The sequence below is a fragment of the Suricata suricatta genome, chromosome 1 (assembly GCF_006229205.1).
Source record: "Suricata suricatta isolate VVHF042 chromosome 1, meerkat_22Aug2017_6uvM2_HiC, whole genome shotgun sequence".
NCBI lineage: Eukaryota > Metazoa > Chordata > Mammalia > Carnivora > Herpestidae > Suricata > Suricata suricatta.
Window position 1 is genome coordinate 80,127,960 of NC_043700.1, and position 19,330 is coordinate 80,147,289.

Genomic DNA, 19,330 nt, shown 5'->3' on the forward strand with positions numbered 1-19,330 from the left:
ATGGTTTGAGTTCAAGCCCCTCACTGGGTTCCATGCTCTCAGTGGGGAGTCTGCTTGGGATTCTCTCTGTCTCTCTCTTTTTTTTGTGTCTCTCTCTCTCTTTCCCTCTTTCTCTGCCCCTCTCCAACTCACTCACTGTCTCTCTCTCTCTCTCTCTTTCAAAAAAAAAAAAAAGAAAGAAAGAATGGATGGAGGGGTGACATCACAGACTCTACAATTCTCTTTGAGTATTTGTTCTCACTATTGAAAGCTGCATGTGTGGCTGCCACTCCACCAGCCATTTTTTGCCATAGGCTTCAAGGTTCACCCAGTAACCCCCAAAGTGGACCAGGGAGCCTTGGGGGAATCCAGTTCTTCCTCCTCTTGTGGGAGGCAGGCCTTTCTCACTCTGCCATAGTCATGTTGGTTTTCCTTATTTTCCCATAGCTGTTAAGAAAACTCTTTAGCTTTCCTTAAAAATAGTGTCTCTCTGATGTGGTTTGCTAACATAGCAGACTACTCTGATGTCTATTTCTAGACTCAGCTCATGGGTGAAACATAAATGAAGGTCACCAGCAGAGTTGCACTCTGCTATTAAAAGACATCAACAGGCCGAGGAGTCAGAAATTCTCTGAAGGCCATCCAAACTAAGTGCCTTTTTAAAATGAAAAGTGAGTAAATGACAAACGCCAGGAAGAAAAAGAAAGTCTCTCATCTTATCAGTAAATGCCTTATTATTCAAGAAGCAGTCTAAAATGTTATGCAAATGCATTTATTTGAACCACACATGATTATATTCTTACTAATGGCTATCTTAGCAGCTAATACATTTTTTCTAATGGTGAGTTTTCAGCTGGAATAGGTTTTTGGCTAAAGCAGAAAGCCGATGGACTAAGCTACTTGATCTAAAATCAGAATAGTCATACTTCTACTTTATTTCAACAAAAATTAAAGCAATATCAGAGGCCTGCTACTAAAAGTTAATCCTTAAGTTGCAGAACATTCAGAACAGGGCTTGGATCTCCTTGTTACGCTATATAGACTCATGTGACATATTTTAAAAAGTTATATTTTTTTCCTGTGTTGTTCTCTATCATGATCACGTGGTTCCTATTTTGGCTTTTCTTTACCCCTCATCCACACACCCTACTTTCAGGGAAGAGAGACACTGAGTGGGCATTTTAGGCCAGTAATGGTTAGGAAAGAATTTTTCATGCGGTTCAGCTTATAGGTCACCAGCATTCTGCATAAAATTAAAGCAAAACCCCACTTGACTAATAAAGCATAACTTTGCATTTTTCTCTGTATATTTATTTCATTCAAGGAGGGGTAGCTATTACAGGGCTACATCTGGTGGGGTTTGGTCATTTGACCAAGTAACATCACTTGGCAACAAGTTAGATTTTCTTATTCTAGTAAGAGAATAGAATTTTTGAATCCATGAATTACTTTTAAGTTTCTTATGTATCAAGCATACGACTTGGTCATACTGGCTATGTCATTTCATCTTTCAATGAACATTAATTGCCACGCAGAAGGGCCTCAAGAATATTTGTTGAATGGAATGAAATGTTACCTTTGAGTGTTTTTATTTTTAAAAGCCTTTAAGTGAAGAAGCTAAATTCAACACCTACAACTATCATTTCCAAACCACTATAGGAAGAATGAGAATTTTAATGAGCAACATTTTTGGAATGCCAACTGGTAGAGTAGACGCTTAGGAGGACGTTCAAAGGTTAAACAAAAAAAGGCTCGTACCTTACCCCCCAGAGCTTTTCATTTCTAAAACACACTGACAAGCACACATAAAATGGGGATTTCAAAGAAGAAGGACATTTTGTCAAGTTGAAAGACAAAGAAGATCAAACGTTTTTTTAGACTCCAAGTTCAAAGCTGGGTTGAGAGGCCTGGGCGGCACTCTAGACTGAAATTCTGAGGAAAAAATATCTTTTCTTTAAACTTTTCTTTTATCCAACAAAAAGTTTCCAGGACAATAAAGCTTCAGTAACACTATTAGTAATTGTCTCCTGGCATTAAGTACAACATTTCTTTTTAAAAATAGAGATTCCGTCAACAAAGTAAGATAATTTGATGAGCTCATACAGCACATGATACGCCCCTGGGTGAAGACAACAGTTGGCACCCCGTAAAGGTCAAAACTCTACAGACTATCTGAACCTTGCTTTCAATGTGTTTTTAAAACATTTTTCTTCTCTTGGAGGTTAAGGAAAAACTTGTATCAAAGATTAGAAGCAAGTTACACTAACTTTGTACAAGCAATATATAAACAGGTAAAGACATTACACAGGTAACATGTACATCTCAAATTTTAAAATAGCAATAACGTGTGTGTGTGTGTGCACCCTGCATATTTATCATTATGATTCTACTACATGGTCATCATTTCTGGCATCAACCATGTAAAACTTATTTTTTGCTATATAGTTGCATGAGCTATTTAGAGTGTCTGTTACTGTTTTTCCTGTCTTTTATACCTGTGTTTAGTTCATAAGTTTTGCACAAAAAGAGTTTTGCCCTCCAACGGGTAGATCCATGGACCCATGGGAGCCCACAATTGCACTCTGAGGACTGTGCAAGGTCTCAAATATGAAAACCAGTCACAGAGCATTTCTTCTCTATCTGTACATTTTCCTACATTAACTCAAGTGTGATTCTCAACATACATCTAGTCCAGGGAAATTCTTAAGTAATGAAACCTTACTTCTCCAATGTTTAGAATGAATTTGTTTTGAAACTTCATCCTTAGTCTACAAAAAGCTCCCAGGCAGTACTGAATAAAGAACTCCAAAAACCAAATACAACAGCCATGATGACTGCCAATCTAACATTTTTTCTTTTAATTGTGGCCTGGTAACAGTGTTCGAAAGAGTATAGAGTTTTATGAGTCAGTTTTAGATTTCATGAATATAAACACTTTCAGACAATGTGTTAATACTATAGAAGATTTTGTGTTTACACCCTCTATCTTTACTTTTTGGAAAAAAGCTAACATAGTTTAGCTTATTGTTACTTCACAGTAAACTCTGGGAGCATTTAAATTTTGTTTGGAAATAATAACTATTCTGTGTGAAAACATTTGATCCTGTCATTGCATGAAACAGGCCAAAGTGAGGTTTCGGAGATAACTCAGTCTTGTTAGTTTCCTGTTGGTGCTATAACAAATCACCGCAACCGTAGGGGCTTAAAGCATTGCGAATTTATTACCTTGCAGTTCTGTACGTACTCCCTGCACTGAAATCAACACGTTGATCTGGAGGCTACAGCGGAGAATTCATTTCCCTGCCTTTTCTTTTAGAAGCTGCCTGCATTCTTCAGCTCATGGTCCCCTTCCTCCTACTCAGAGCCAGCATGGGAGACTTGAGTTCTTTTCACATCACAGCACTATGACCTTTTCTTCTGCTTCCCTCTTCTAACGTTAAGAACCTTTCTGATTGTATTAGGTCCATTCAGATAATCCCAAATATGCTCCCTATTTTAAAGTCAGATGGTTAGCAAACTTAATCCCATCTGCTACTTTAATGCCTCCTTGCAATGTATCATAATATATGCAGTCTCTTACGATAAAAACTTTGGCATCTTTGAGAAGCCATTATTCTGCCTACTACACTAAGAGTTTTAATGCTACCAAAAATCTATACTCTATCCATGAGTCAGGTACATATTAGTTAACAATCTTTATTCTATACAGTACTCATTTCCTGTTAAGATACAGGCACAGCTATATGCAGTTCTAAAAAAAAAAAAAAAGGAAAAAATAAAGGAAAAAGAAGAAAAAAAGCATAGTATTTAAATAGTTTAAATAAACTTGGCTGTTATCTACAGAAGTCACTGGAATAGGGTAAAGAAATAAACAAGAAGGACTTAGGGCTCTTTCTGACCCACCAGTAAACCCACTGAGGATCTACGGAGTCCTGCTCTTTAATTTATCCCTACCTCTCACACACCACAGAGCCATAGAGCTTAACATTCTTAGGGTATAGGAATAAGAAAAAAAATGCCTCCAAAAGATCCATCAAAACTACATAGCATTCTCACCAAACTAGCGTTAGGACTTTTCTCCTCTAAATGTAAAAATGTAACTTAAAAAAATTTTGTTGGGTGGGGGGAGACACCTGGGTGGCTCAGTCAGTTAAGCATCCCACTGGTGGTTTTGGCTCAGGTCATGATCTCACAGTTACATCAGGCTCTGTAGTGACAGAGTGCGGAGCCTCCTTGGGATTCTGTCTCCCTCTCTCTCTGCTCCCCAACCCCACTCATGCTGTCTCTGTCTCTCTCAAAAATGAATAAATAAGTAAACTTAAACATTTTTTTTAAATCATAAATCAGGAGAACTGGAGGTCAAGGCCACCTCCAGATACTCATCTGCAATTTTCTCTAGCTCTGTGGATTTGGAGGAGCAGCAGTGACCTTGGCCTCCAGCAAACTGTAGTGACTGCCACAAGGCCATGATAATGTTGCTGGGTTTACTGCAGGGGGCGGGTCCATGCTGGGGCAGGCCACAGGGAGTGACCAACTGGTGACGACTTCCTATCTGCCCTATGAATTGCCTGCACCTTCACACTTGGCCTAGTTACCTCATCTGCCTCACAGTAGGCCCCTCTGGCCATCAGGGCAAAAAATCCACCATAGGTTTTCTCTCCAATTCCATTTCTTGGACATGTCATAGCATTTGGGAAAATTCCAACTGAATTCCTAGAAAATGCATGAGAAACATGGACCTGTACTTAGTTTTCACTTGGTAGGCAAGACATTTATTTATTTTTATTGGAGTGATGCTGCCATCCTGGTTTTTCATAGTAAAAATGAAAACCTGAATGCAGAGTGTCTACAGATGTATGACAACACCTATGTTGAGGAGGGAAGTTGCATATGATGTGCCTAATCCTAACTCTTTTTTAGAAAAGAAAATGTTTAAAAGTCGCCTTAACGTAGCCCACTTTACAAAGTGTATTTCTATAACTGAAAAAGAGAGAGGGAGGGGGAAAGTCCCAAGCAGATTCCACGCTGTCAGCACAGAGCCAAATGTGAGACTTGAACCCATGACTGTGAAATCATATCCTGAGCCAAAATCAGGAGTCAGACACTCAATCAAGCCACCAAGATGCCCCAGGATACTTTCAAAGTTGAGGAGAAAGTGGAGAGAAAAACTTGTTTGAAGCTCTTTCTGAGCTCATAATCTCAATGCCCAGCCATTGTTCACATGGAAAGGAAATCAGAAGTCAACTCAGTGAGACAGTGGCACAACCGTATGCAGATTCAGATGAGGTTTTAGCCACATACATGGGCTGCGGCCAGGCTGGCTCCCTTTGCCTAAGGAGGCACAGGGACAGAGCTCATCAAGGGATCAAGAATATTTTCTATAAAGCAATCCAAAAACTCAAGATAGTCAAAAGAAAAAAATGGATGATACTCTCCAAACTTTCCTAGATTCTACTTACAGAAATGGATCTCCTCTGACAGAGGAGGAAACGGCAGCCATGGTTCTTGGACTTTCTTGGCAGGGCAGCATACACCCTCAACCACTACGCCTGGATAGGCTTCTTTTTGGCCACATAAAGCACTTTGAGAAAAACGTAACTTAGAACAGAAAACAGTCTAGAAAGATCTGCATCCTTTAATTTGTGACCAGCTGAAGGATCTCAATTTACCTGATAACCATGTAACAGAAACATCAAGACTTTGACCTCCTATCATTAACATGATGACAACGTTCCAAACCCCTCTAATGGCGGCAGGGGGTACCACCCCTCCAGGACATCAGTGTGTGTTCCTCCCACTGTCAAAGACTTAAACACTTACAGATAGAACATGTGGACTTCAATCCTGATTGCTACCCATGGGGCAGTCCAGCATCAAGGAAAGAAGTTTGCCTACTTGCCATTAAGGAGAATTTATGTTCAAATCAAGACAATTTGGTCCACTAATGCTCCATTTATGTGAATTTCATCTCATTGGTGGGTATTTTCCCACTATGGATTATACAACCGTGATCCACACTCCTGAAAGCCAAGTTATTCTTATACAAAAGTTCAAAATGAAAAAGTACATGTCATATCACTGTAAACTGCCCAAGTATTTGAAGAGAATGAAGTTTATGAAACAATTCCTGGTGTATTCTTTTTTAAGTGTAATTTTATTTTATTATTATTTTTTTAATTTTTAAAACTTTCATTCATTTGAGAGACGGAGAGAGAAGGAACACTAGTGGGGTAAGGGCAGAGAGAGAGGGAGACACAGAACCAGAAATAGACTCCAGGCTCTGAGCTGGCAGCACAGAGCCCAACGCGGGGCTTGAACCCACAAACCATGAGATTATGACCTAAGCTGAAGTCAGACACAACCAACTGAGCCACCCAGGCACCTCAAGTGTGATTTTAAAAGACAGCTACCTTGGGGCGCCTGGGTGGCTCGGTCAGTTAGGTGTCTGGCTTTGACTCAGGTCATGATCTCATGGTTCATGAGTTCAAGCCACACGTTGGGCTCTCTGCTGTCAGCACAGAGCCTGCATCAGACCTTCTGCCCCCCTCTCTCTATGCCCCTCCCCCACTTATGCTATCTTTCTCAGAAATAATTAAAAATTTTTTTAATTAAAAAAAAATACAGCTACCTTAACTTATGCTTTTTATATTTTTTTAACTGAATGGTTCCATCAAATCTCATGACATTTTAGGTTATTTCCTAATAGTTTTATAATGGATATTTACAATATATGCCTTTTTTTAAGTAATTGATAGATTCTTAACAACATACATAGCTCTTGGCAAATAAGTGCAGGGTACTGAGGTCTTGGACTAAATCTGCACGTATAAATGCCCATTGAGATACTTGGAAAACTTAGGTTATTTATTTACTGGGTAATGTTTGTGTGTTTAAGGAGGGATGGGTAGGGAATAAACACATTTAAAGCCTTTGGTAAAAGAGAACCCCATATATTATTTTGCCATGAAGATCCCCAGCAATAATGGAGGTATGCTGTAGAAAAATGTCCCTTGAAATTTTAACTAGAAGCATGGTCCCCAAGGAATTGAGAGATCTGACAATGACTTAGTAATGTTTCCTAAAAAAGAAGTATAATTATTAACACTAAAAACTGTACATGTAACTTGATCTAATTATTAAATATTACATATTTATCTACCTCATAGTTTTGCTCCACATGGTCACATGTGTGTTAAAGCCCAAGATAAAGTCCTTAAAGGGATCATTTTTGTTCTCTTTGGCTCTAGGTGGATTCCTTGCTCCTCTCCAGAATCTAATTAGGGATGCTTCTGGTTTCAGTTCTGTTTGTCAAAACTTAATTTAGGTTGACAACTTTTTTTTTTTTTTAAATATAAAACCAGAGATCAGGAACTCCATCTTTAACATGAAGCAGGGTCCTCAGGAGTACAATCTTTGGTCACATTGTGTGAAGCCTGGGTTCAAGAATCAAGTCAAATTATAACTGGGGATCTGGTTATATATCTGTCATTTAACCCCATTGGATATTTCTAACAAATGAAGCCAAAATATTTTCCCTTAGGTATAAGGGAAAGATGCTAGAGGGCTGTAAAGGCAAAATCTCTGCTGAGAAGAAAAAAAAAATCAAAGATCAATGGTGGCCATGATTTCTCCTGACAAATAAAAACATGTCTTCACATTATACCTGCAGTAAATATAATTTTTAAAACGTATTTATATCACCTAAATGTAAAGTTAGTATTACTACTAAGTTATTCTTATTTTACAAATAGAAGACCACTGACAAGATTTTTTCTTAAGGCAAGATTACTAATACAACGAGGTTAACAGAGCTGGGAATAGAAACAACTGCAACCAGATTGTTGTCATCCCTTTTTTCTTTGGTAGATTAAAAATACTAAGAGAATTCTTAGGAACATGGATGGAAAATAATATGTCAAAGGAGAGTCAGCCCTAGAGAAATAGTTAAATGCACTTCAGCCCATAGCAGAAACCAGATTTACTCACTCACCTGAAAAACAAGGGGGCAGGGCGGACACGATACATGAAATAAGTTTTCTTTCTTTTTTCTAATTAATTTATTTTTGAGACAGAGAGGGATAGAGCGTGAGTGGGGCAGGGGAGAGAGAGAGGGAGACACAGAATCTGAAACAGGCTCAAGGCTTTGAGCTGTCAGCACAGAACCTGGTGTGGGGCTCAAACCCATGAACTGTGAGATCATGACCTGAGCTGAAGTTGGCCACTTAACCAACTGAGCCACCCAGGTGCCCCTGAAATAAGTTTTCAAGACACAGGACATCAAGTAATGAAGGGGATAGTGATCTCTAAGAGATGAGAAACAAACAATTGCCCTTTAGTTCCTTAAGAGATTTTACACAAGTCACAGCACAGGGAAGGGGACCCAGACGGAGCCCCATAGATGCCCTGAGCGAGGTCAAAGAGTGGAGTCTGGATGGACTTATAGCTCGGCTTCTCAGTGTAGTACAGGAGTATTAGCGTATTGCAGTTAGCATTTTGTCTTGCCTTCCCACAAAGATTCTCTATCAATCTTATATACATGTTTTTAAGTCTGATTCCTTATTAAAAATGCTTCAATGTCTATTTTATCACTTACCATGTCTGATTCCACAAAATGTGATTAAGGATTTAATATATTAAGTTTCATCCTTTGAACTGCTCCCATTAGGAAAATAAGTAACCAGGACCATCCCATAAAGCACAGATGTGCATGCTATGTGGTCTATTCACGTTCTGAAACGGAGGAACACATTCTACATGAGCAGAAGCTTGTAGGTGACTCATAAAGGTTGCCCTCACAAGCATCATTACAATATCCCAGCCAAGAATTTGCCAAACCACGACCAAACTGAAGAGAAGAATATATCTGCCCCACGTGAAGTGTCAGCTACTAGATTCTGTACAAAGGTATTAACCTCAAAGCTATTTGTCATAGTTGGGCCATACTGAGCCAAAATAGCCAACTAGTGACTCAATCATCAGATGCATGCTTCGCCCTGGAGAGGGACTGATCCAGCCAAGGCAGCTGTACAGCTGAACCAGCCCCCAGGGCTGCCTCAATACCACTGCCTCTGCTAGTCTCAGTGGCTTACCTCGTGGCCTAACCCATTCCCCCATCCCCCCAAAGATCATCACCATGCCCTTCATAGGCTGGGGTGGCTTACCATGTTCATTTATGATCACAAGCAGGCAAAGGAGCACCTAGAAAACTAAAGTGAATCACCTGGATCCCACTCATAGGTCACCATCGTGTAAAAACAGCCCTCCCCACCTCCTGATGAAGAAAGTCACTTATCACAGCCCAGACTGATTCCTTCTCTGTTGGTCTCCGGACATAAAAAGCCAGGAATGGTACACTATCCAGCCCACCACACGGGGATTATCTAAGGGGAACACGATGGGATAGAAGCATCTTTGATTCAGGAGCGCCTGGGTGGCTCAGTGGGTGAAGCGTCCGACTTCGGCTCAGGTCGTGATCTCATGGTTCGTGGGTCCAAGCCCTGTGTAAAGTTCTGTGTTGACAGCTCAGAGCCTGAGCCTGATCCGGATTCTGTATCTCCCCCTTTCTCTGTCCCTCCGCTGCTCATGTTCTGCCTCTCTCTCAAAAATAAATAAATGTATTTTTAAAAAATCTTTGATTTAATGAGTATCAGCAACTTAAAGGACATCAAACCCTCGCAGAGTACTGCCTCTGGGCTGCTGCCGTCAGTGTCACATGCTTTGAGAAACCATCCTGGTAGTGAGCTCATACCATCTCCCAGGACCCCAACCAGGATGTTAAATCCCGTTAAAATAGCTCTGATCTTACAACCCAAGGATCTAATGCTATTTAAATCTCCCCTAATTTACGTTCCGTCTTGATCTTCACCCTGACTCCTGCCTCACACCTCTTGTAGCTCTTCCCTAGTCCATGCTGGTCAATTCTTGCAGCTCCTTTGGAGTAGGGTCGATTTTTCTCTGCAGGCTCAGCACCTCTCCAGCGGAGTTTTCCATGAACCAAATTCTAGTTACTTAGCCCTAATTCAAGGCCTAGTAGCCTGGAGGCAGGACAAGTCCTGAAGGAGGCACAGCTCTGCACTGCCATCCAGCTTGGGGATGGAGTGGGAGCATCTGCCCTTACCAGAGGGTGGGGCACGACTGTAGGCAGGAGGTTCGGTAGTTAGTGGAGTAAACATCTTTAGCAGCATCCATTCAGGTGCCTCCCCTCCACTTGGTGGGGTCCTGGGTTTTCCCAAAAAGGGCCTTGACCTTGGCATAACAGACCTGCCTTGAATGGCAACTGTCATTGAACATTATCCACACAGACTTTTAAGTCCTGGGCTTGGTCTCAGTTTTCTCAGCCATCAGGCTGCAAGAGATGAAAAACTAGTTCCTGTGCATCCTCTGGCTCTCACGCCTGGCTTCCCACGGCCTGTTATTGCCCTCAGCTGTTCATTATGTTTCTACAGAATAAGAATAGCTCAGCAACAGCCATCCAACCCTTTTATCCTCACAGCTACAATGTTCTCTGTACTTCTCAAACGCCAGCCAGTGCACTGACGCACCCCTCCCTACCACATCAGCCCAGGCCATCGCCAGTGCAAGGGGTACACTTGGAACGTGTGCCAGCCCAATGCCTGTTCTCCACTTACCACAGATGACGGGGGTCTGGACGCAGAACTCTGCAGCCACTACACCATTAATCTCTGCCACCTATTTCACATGGTAGACAGAAAATGAAGCAGTTTCTACAAAATGTAGGAATGCTTTTCGAAATGATTAAAAACTTGAGAAACAAATTAAATATCCAAAGTATGTAAGTGAAATACTATATTTATTCAAAGAGAAATACTAAGACATCTGTGTAGTAATACTGTTTCTGTCCCTGTGTCTCTGAAAAGTGGCTATGTAGTCACCTTGGTCTACACATTTAGGCGGTAATAACAGTACTCTTCAGGGCATACACTGTGAAGAAAAAATGAAATGAGTCAATTGCTAAAACATACATTTCACAACTACATAAGATAACATGAATATTTAATGAAAATTTAGAATGTAACACCTTTCATCCTGCAGACCTACAAGGAAAAATACAGTAATTCATTTTACTCATCACATTTTACAAAATCAGACAAAAGGAATATAAGCAGTGTTTTAATAAAAACAGCAATTTAATTTCTAACAAATATATTACCATCCTATTCTTTTATCCCGTATATCTATCTAATTGGCAATAACCTACTGATTAGTGAAATCAGTAAAAATCCAATCCATGATGCTTCAATTGCTTGGATCAATACACATCTCACATTTGGAACACATATGAGCCTGATTATCAGTTCCTAGAAAAATGCTATGCTCTACTCCTTGCGCCTCTAAGGGTGACTAGTCTTTTGCACAGCACTTCTGAACAGCCACACCCAACTCATCCAGCACACATATCCTGGCTCCTCTCAGACACAGTCACGCACAGGCAAGTAGATCTCCTAGTTCTCTTGTTCCTCATAGTGAGCATAGCCACTGGCATAGGTCCTTCCCAAATTCAAATTAGTAAACAAATCTGATGACTCAGCATCTGAATCCTTTCCGACTTCATCATCTTCCTCTTCATCATCCTCTGCTTCATCCTCATCTTCCTCTTCATCATGGTAGCTGCTATCACCATACTTATCAGAAGAAAGGTTCTTCCAATAGGCATCATACCCAGAAGCTCCATCTCCCTCTTCACCTCCAGTCTGCCTGCCAAATTTCAGGGAGCGTGCTACAAAACACAGACATGTACATGGCACTTTGTTCCGATTCTTTACATCTTTACTTCCTTTACAACATACAAAATTACATGCACTTAATTGGCTGCTTCTTACTCCCATTTTCCTAATTTCCTCCCTTCACTGGAAAGAATGGAGACCTTAGTAACAACAATCAGTTCTACCCTACTCAGAGTCGATGCATGTACCATATACGACAAATAATAAAGAGAACAGTGTCATTTCATTAAATCTAGAAAAAGTTGGAAAACAAAGTAAGAACAAGAGCACTCTCCAAAATATAATTCAAATAAGGCATGTTAAAAACTAAAATGCCCTTCATTTGATGGATTAAAATTCTATTTGCAAGTCACAGAACAGTTGATTTCATGTCATTACATTTTTCTTAAGAGAGCTACTTTAGAATTCTGGTGTTCTACAAGACAAAGCCCTTCATTTCTTCTGCCTAAGCAGCAATACAGTTGAGTGCAAATAAAACAGCAAAATCATCAATCTTACCTCACTGTACAACTACACCTTTGATTAAACAAAAGTCCTGTCAGAATCATTTAGAACTATGGTTCCATTCTGCTATGTTTGGTAAAGAGTCAAATTAAATTCCCTTTAATAAAACGGTGAGCTGCATTACTATAAGCATGTTTGCATTAGTCTTATTCCTTCATAGAAAAGTTATATAAAAACCACAAAAACAATTTCCTATAGTAGTGATATATTACATCATAAGCAGAGCTGCTCAAATACCACACACCTACAAAAAAACCTTCAGAATGAATTCCAACTTCCAAGTACCGAAGATTACCAGCACTCAAATATTAAAGATTTATAGCTACTCAATTATTTAACAAGGAAAGCTTCAGCAAAAACAGAAAAATCACTCTTTTTGGTCTTAAATTTCAGTATGCACTGTGTCATTAACTGAGTCAAATGCCAAATATCAAAGTGAATGATGGTATATTTCTTAAGTTAAATTCAGAAACTTCACCCACAAATTTTCAAAGGCTATAAAACTCCATTTGCTTAAGAGAACACATTTGTCTTTTCAAATAGGAAGAAGTAGCAAAAACACAAATACAGAAAAAAGAGGTAAGTTTTGCCTAAGCAAGAAAACGAAATCATTCTATAGTATTTTAAGAAGAGCCTTACTTGACATGCTGAGATCCTTAGTTTCCTGAGTTTCATGTCCACATTTTGGGCAGGGAGGCTGTTTTCCTTTTTCTTGCTTAAACACCTTACTCCTTGTATGATCATCGCAGAAACAAGCCTATATGGGAGAAGTAAAACTAAGCAAGTAAAAAAATAATTCAAAAAAAAAAATACACAAAATTATCATTCAATATTTCAAGAAACTTTAAAGACACAGTTTTGTCAAGGGTAAAGATTAAGAGTTTTGTTGGGATTGGTCCTGATTTAAATTTCTGATTTAAATTTCCTAAGGGAAATGGTCTTTGCCAGGACCCTCTGAACTATGCCCTAACATTAGACAGAAACTACACACAGTATGTAACATTATAAACACAGTTATTCATTCATAAACATATGAGCATTCACAAAGCCCCTGGGGACATGATGAAGAGCCTATCCAACCTCAAATATACAACTAACTGGGGACACAGACAAGTGGAAAGGCAACTGCGAGATGCTGCATTGGAAGGGAAGTGCAGAGGAGGGCCACTAAACTGGATATGGGATTCAGGAAAGGCTTCCTGGAAAACATGAAGTGGTGGCTGAGATCTGAAGGAAAATAAAGGTACATTAGGGGAAGTAAAATTGGAAGAGGGATCTAAAGCAGCGGGAACAGTACAGATAACACTTGAACGCCATTTGGTAAATTTGGAGCAGAGTTGGGAGAGAACAAAGAGATAGGGTTAGGAATAGAAGTAAGAACTGGTGAACTGTTTGATGGGAAGTGAATCTGCTGCTCCTGTTTAGTGATCTTTGACAAACAGAAGGCTGAACACAAGATCCAAAAAAAATGGAACATTATGGCAATCTTCACTTTACTCAAACTTTCCTAAGCAAATAAATTTTGAAAATAATTAAAATATAACATTTTGGTCAGAACATTCTCCATAAAAAATAATGTGTATAATGTGTAAAAACAAGGATCCAAGATTCAGCAGACACGTGTATTAGTGTCAAATCTAAAACAAGTCAATTGGATGACCTTTGGAAAGCCACGTTGCTTTCTTAATTCAATTTCACAATCTCCAAAATAAAAGAAGTAAACTACATATTGTTTAGTAGATTAATTATAGCTATAAATAATCCAAGATGTTAAATTCCTAGGATTAAAAAAAAATCAAAAAATAACAAATAGACAAGTATACCTTACAACGGAGACAGGAATGCTGACCAAGTCGATTGCATGAAACACCTATGGGCGAAAATAGACAATGTCCAGATTCAAATTTGGAATGAAAACACTATTTTCCACAGATTTATACTTGACGCACTTAGATCAAGTATTAACATTTTTTTCCTGCCTCAATATAACCTAGAGGATAAATAAAAATGAGATGGAATCCCCAGCCAGGAGAATAGTGCACATACCCAGCATTCTTTAGCTTCCACTTCCCCAGATCTAGATGACAAACTTAATTACACTTAGAAAATTGAAATGGTGAGACATCCTTTTTCCCACAAAACTTGGCTGGAGTTCATCCCTTAATCATAATGCTTAAATTTTATAAGAATCATTTTCTCCATTAATATATAATTTCTCCTTATGCTGCAGACTATTGCCAATTTTTGCATAATGTCTGATAAGAGAATAGACTATTTCTGGTAGAAAAGGGTGACTATGAAGAGAAAATAATGTTCAAGTGGGCAGTAAAAGACGGGGAAAAAAGTCCCAAAATACTTCATCCTTATCTTCATCAGTAAGCCATGTTAATTTGGGTCATTATCTGTAATTACTGAGGAAAAACCTAAATGTAAGTGCTAATACATTAGTAAAGCCAGAATATCTGGCACATATTGACTGTGCCAGAAATGGAAGGAAAAAATTAGTACCAGATATATAGAAAGAGAAAATAAACTAAGCCTTACCCTAATAAAGCCTAAATATAAACTATTAACTTTTATTCACTTAGAGATCTAGAAAAAAGAAAAAAGAAAACAAATACAAGAAAGCCTGTCTCTGTACTTCAAATATTTGACCAGATGTTTCTAATTTGGGAATTCTTTAATTTTGCCTGTTTCATGGGGAACAACCTTTTTAATCTGAACAGGCAAGTATTTTTCTTTTATTAGAAATGATTCTTACATTTGTATAAGTACTGCTTCTGTCCCACTATCCTGCTTTTTTCCACAGCAATGCCAATAATTCAGCTGGATATGCATTATTTGTCCTATGTGCTAATAATAAAAGTTAAAAATCAACTGAGTACTTACTATACACAGGTGACCCTTGAATAACATGGTTTGAACAGCGCAGGTCTGCTTATATGTAAACTTTTTCAATAAATACAGTGCAGTACTTTAAAAGTATTTTCGCTTCCTTATGATTTCCTTAATAACATTTTTACTTTCTCTAGCTCCCTTTATTTAAGGAATAGATTACGTAATACATACAACATACAAAATACGTGTTAATCAGCCACACTTATGTTATCAGTAATCCTTCTTCTGGTCAACAGTACGCTACTGGCAGTTAAGTTTTGGGGGAGTCAAAAGTTATATGCAGATTCTCAGCTACACATGGAGTTGGTGCCCCTACTCCTCATATTGTCAAGGGTTAGCTATATTAGGTATAAATAGGTATACCTAATTACTCCAATAATAACCATATTATTTCATTCAGTCTGTGGGGAAAATAATATGAACTCTCAATCATTTCCACTTGAAAAAATGCCCAGAGGGGTTTCTGTTTCCCTCTTCACTCAGTCAAAAGAAAAGGATATATTTAACCAAAACGTTATCCATCTCTTTCAAGTACATAGCCAGAACACATAATCAAAGTACAAAGCGCTACCCAAGTTCCCAGCGTCCACCAGGCATCTCCAATGTAGAATCTTTTCCTGCCCATACTAGCTGAGTCCTTCACATGGCACAAAGACAAGGTGCTGCCTATCTTACCCTAACCTTTTCTTCCGGGAACTCAGACTAGGATAGAACATGGCACTGTCAGTGTCCTTTCCCTAATTACCTCGACCCCATACACATGCCCTCCCGTTAATGGCCCAGTTATTTCTCTCCCCAAGAGTTACAATCTTGGACTTTATTAAAGAATGGATTTCTCCCAGATTCCAAAACATAGTGTGACTTTCTTAGACTGGGGGGAATGGTTTTCATTTTCAGTCTATTTCTACGTCTTCAAAGTATTTATTTTTTAAATGCTTACTTATTTTTGAAAGAGAGAGAGAGAGAGAGAGAGAGAGCGCGCGCGTGCGCACGTGCAGGGGAAGAGCAAAAAGAGAAGGGGACAGAGGATCCTAAGCAGGCTCTATGTGGACAGCAGAAAGCCCGACGTGGGGCTCAAATTCACAAACTATGAGATCATGACCTGCGCAGAAGTTGAACACTTAACCGACTGAGCCACCCAGGCAATCCCAGAGTATTTTAAGAGAGGAGGTTGGGATGCTTCAAAGCCTGCTGATAACAAGCCATTTTAAATTAGAAGTCCTCAAGCCATTTTAATTTTTTATAAAAATAGTCAACACATCTGTTTTGTTTTCCCCTAATAAAACACGCTTCCCACTGATTATGCAGGTAAGTATTTTAAAAAATTTCTTTATCTCCCAATTCATAAGAATAAGGTCAAACCTCTAAATGATGAGATATGACCAATAAAGGGGGTGGAAACAAGCTATATCTTCAGAGCTTATATGCATGATTAGGAAAATAATTCAAAAAAAAAGTCAAGCACTGAATGGCAACTGGCAAAGATAGAATGGCAAGAAAAAAATAAAGCAACAGAAAAAAAAAGTAAAGAAGATAAATTACAATAACCCAAAGAAACCGGGGAGCCTGCAATGAGAATGACCTTAGTATTGGGTATTAAAGACACGATGATAGATTTATCTCAAAATCCTGTCAGTCTATTTTGTATTTTTCCCTGGTCTTTTACTGAATCACTAAAGCTTCCAGATGAAATTATAGTCTTATCACTCACAACTGCCTATCTTTGGGATTCAAATGCTACAAAATACACAAAACACTCAAGCCCCAAATAAAGTAATTCAATTTTTATATTAACACATTTTGGAGAAGCCTAACAACGGCTCAAAAATGCTATATACTTTGAGATGTTCTTTAACCTCTGAGAGTTTCTATAGGAACACTGTAAGATTACATATATCTGGGTTTATATACACATTAAAACTGATAACTGATCGACTTTAAATTTATAGAACACAGAGATTAGCACTTCATATCAAAACAACAACCAAATTCAAGGAAGTGAGTATCTGGGGAATTTCAGCCTTTCCTATAATGGTATCTACTATTTAATAAAGGCTTTTAAAGTAACAGGTGCCATAATAACACTTTATATGGATTCTCATTTTAATTAACTCTTTGAAAAAGAAATTGGCATCTTCCTTTAATATATAAGGAAACTCTGCTTTAGAAAGATTTGGTGATTTGCCCAAAATCACATAACCAGGAAGCAGAATTTAATATTTGTCTCTAAATCTCAAGCTTTTGAGAATCAATAAAGTAGAAATAAAATGGAATCTGTAAAGGTAACACCATTGATAATACCCAGTCGGTAACACTAGTTCTTAAACTGGAAGGTATGTGACAATCACGTGTGCAGGTAAAATAGATAGGCCTGAACCTACCAGACTTCAGAGACAGACTCTCCAGATATGAGGCTCAGGCACCTACAGTTTTTAAAACCTCCACAGATGTTTCAGATGCATACTCCCATCTAACAATCGCTGAAACCAACCAACAGGAACAAACTAAGGGCAGTACCACGTTATCACTTAGTTGAAGGCATTTGGAAATGTGTGTGGGTTTTTTTGTGGGGGGCACGGTGGAAGTCATTACTATCACTTGGGAGTGAAAATGACATTTAATATTCTGGTCCAGGAACACTACAAGTCCTATAATGCCTGTTCAATCCCAGGAAACGAAGAATTGACCCAACCAAGATGCCAGTGGCACCCCTATCCAAAAAAAAATAAAACAGACTATGTGACTTTGAATTTTTTTAAAAAACAGAAAATAGATATTAAGTTGAATTACAATCCACAAGAAGCTGCATGAAATACTAGATTCTTTTTTCATTGAGTCTAACACTATTTGTGTTTTTTAATTTGAGAGAAAGAGAGAAGAAAGGGCAGGTGTGAGCTCAGGAGGGGCAAAGGGTAAGAGAATCTCAAGCAGGCTCCCCACTCCGCGTGGAGCCCAAAATGGGGCTTGACCTCACGCCCCTGGGATCATGACCTGAGCTGAAATCAAGAGTAGGATGGACACTCAACAAACTGAGCCACCCAGGCGTTCCAAAGTCTAACACTAATACTATTCAGGATCTCGGATATAAAAGACATCTAATTTTTTTAAGTGTATTTTTTTCTTAAGTGTATTTATTTTGAGAGACAGAGAGAGAGAGCGCATGCAAGCAGACTCCGCGCTGTCAGTACAAAGCCCACGTGGGGCCCAAATGTAGGAACCCAGAGACCATGACCTGAGCTGAAACCAAGTGTTGAGACACTTAGCCAGCTGAGTCACCCAGGTGCCCCAAAATATGTCTAATTTGTAAAAACTTACATTTAAATGTTTCCGCCTCTAAAACCTGGCAGCTGGCTTGATGTTCAAATTGATCATCTTCACAGAGAAAATTGTGACAAAAAGAACAACTGAATATCCTGCCTCCTATTGGATGAAAACACAAAACCCACAAATGTAAAAATGATCAACTTCAATTTAAAAAACTCATATCCATAAAACTGCTCAATAAGGAAGCAATTTATCTCAGATTTATACCAAAATGACACAGCAGTTGTTGTTCTGGTAAAGGCGATGATGAAAACTGCCAAAGTGAACCACAAATAAGCGGACTCCCATATCCCCTGGCTACTCACACTGCTCACAGACACTTGCTGTCCCGCTGATGTGAGCAGGCCTAACGGCGACCATCACTGCTAGTATAAATATCCCTTTTCCAACTAAACTGGTAACCACAACAGAGTCAGGATTGACAGTACTCTGAACACAAATCATGAAAGGAACACCCAGAATGATTCTAGTAAAGTTCACTGCTTGTATGTAATCACTCACCATGGTCCCAGACACCGCGTTCACATTCCACGCACTCAGCGTCAGTGAGAGGACAGGCACAGGCATGTGTACTGAGACATTTCCGCCCATGGCAGACCCAGGCTTCACAGAAGTCACATATTGCACCCTGCAACCAAGGAACACACAAAAAAACGGAATCTTCATCATTTGCCTGCCTGCAACCATTGTCTCCCCAATGGCAACTATCAAAATTGTATGCATTTAGGAAGTTAACAACCCTCAGTGATAGTGGGCGGCTTCACTAAAGAAAAAATTTTGTTTATACTAAGCCAAAATTAAAGAAGGTTCTTTGACGATCAAACTACTTCACCAACAACTATTTACAACATACAACATCTGGCTAGAAATCAAAAGAAAAA

The 19,330-nt window shown here is 39.0% G+C and overlaps 1 protein-coding gene and 1 pseudogene across 2 annotated transcripts in view; one reads left to right on the top strand and one right to left on the bottom strand.

Moving 5' to 3' along the window:
* Positions 1 to 4,512: 4,512 nt before the first annotated feature.
* On the top strand, positions 4,513 to 10,695 carry LOC115301236 (annotated as a pseudogene).
* A 75-nt stretch (positions 10,696 to 10,770) lies between these two features.
* Positions 10,771 to 19,330, bottom strand: part of ZNF330 (zinc finger protein 330) — a 19,142-nt gene continuing 10,582 nt past the window's right edge. Inside the window, exons 6-11 of one of the 2 annotated variants that reach the window (XM_029940737.1) lie at positions 18,951 to 19,077; positions 18,441 to 18,545; positions 14,051 to 14,097; positions 12,867 to 12,984; positions 11,659 to 11,716; positions 10,771 to 10,920 (exon numbers count right to left, since the gene is read on the bottom strand). In XM_029940737.1, the coding sequence (XP_029796597.1) occupies positions 10,878 to 10,920; positions 11,659 to 11,716; positions 12,867 to 12,984; positions 14,051 to 14,097; positions 18,441 to 18,545; positions 18,951 to 19,077 (498 nt within the window). In that variant the 3' untranslated portion in view covers positions 10,771 to 10,877. Of the gene's footprint in view, positions 11,717 to 12,866; positions 12,985 to 14,050; positions 14,098 to 18,440; positions 18,546 to 18,950; positions 19,078 to 19,330 lie in introns of both variants that reach the window. The other variant, XM_029940731.1, reaches the window with a different exon arrangement.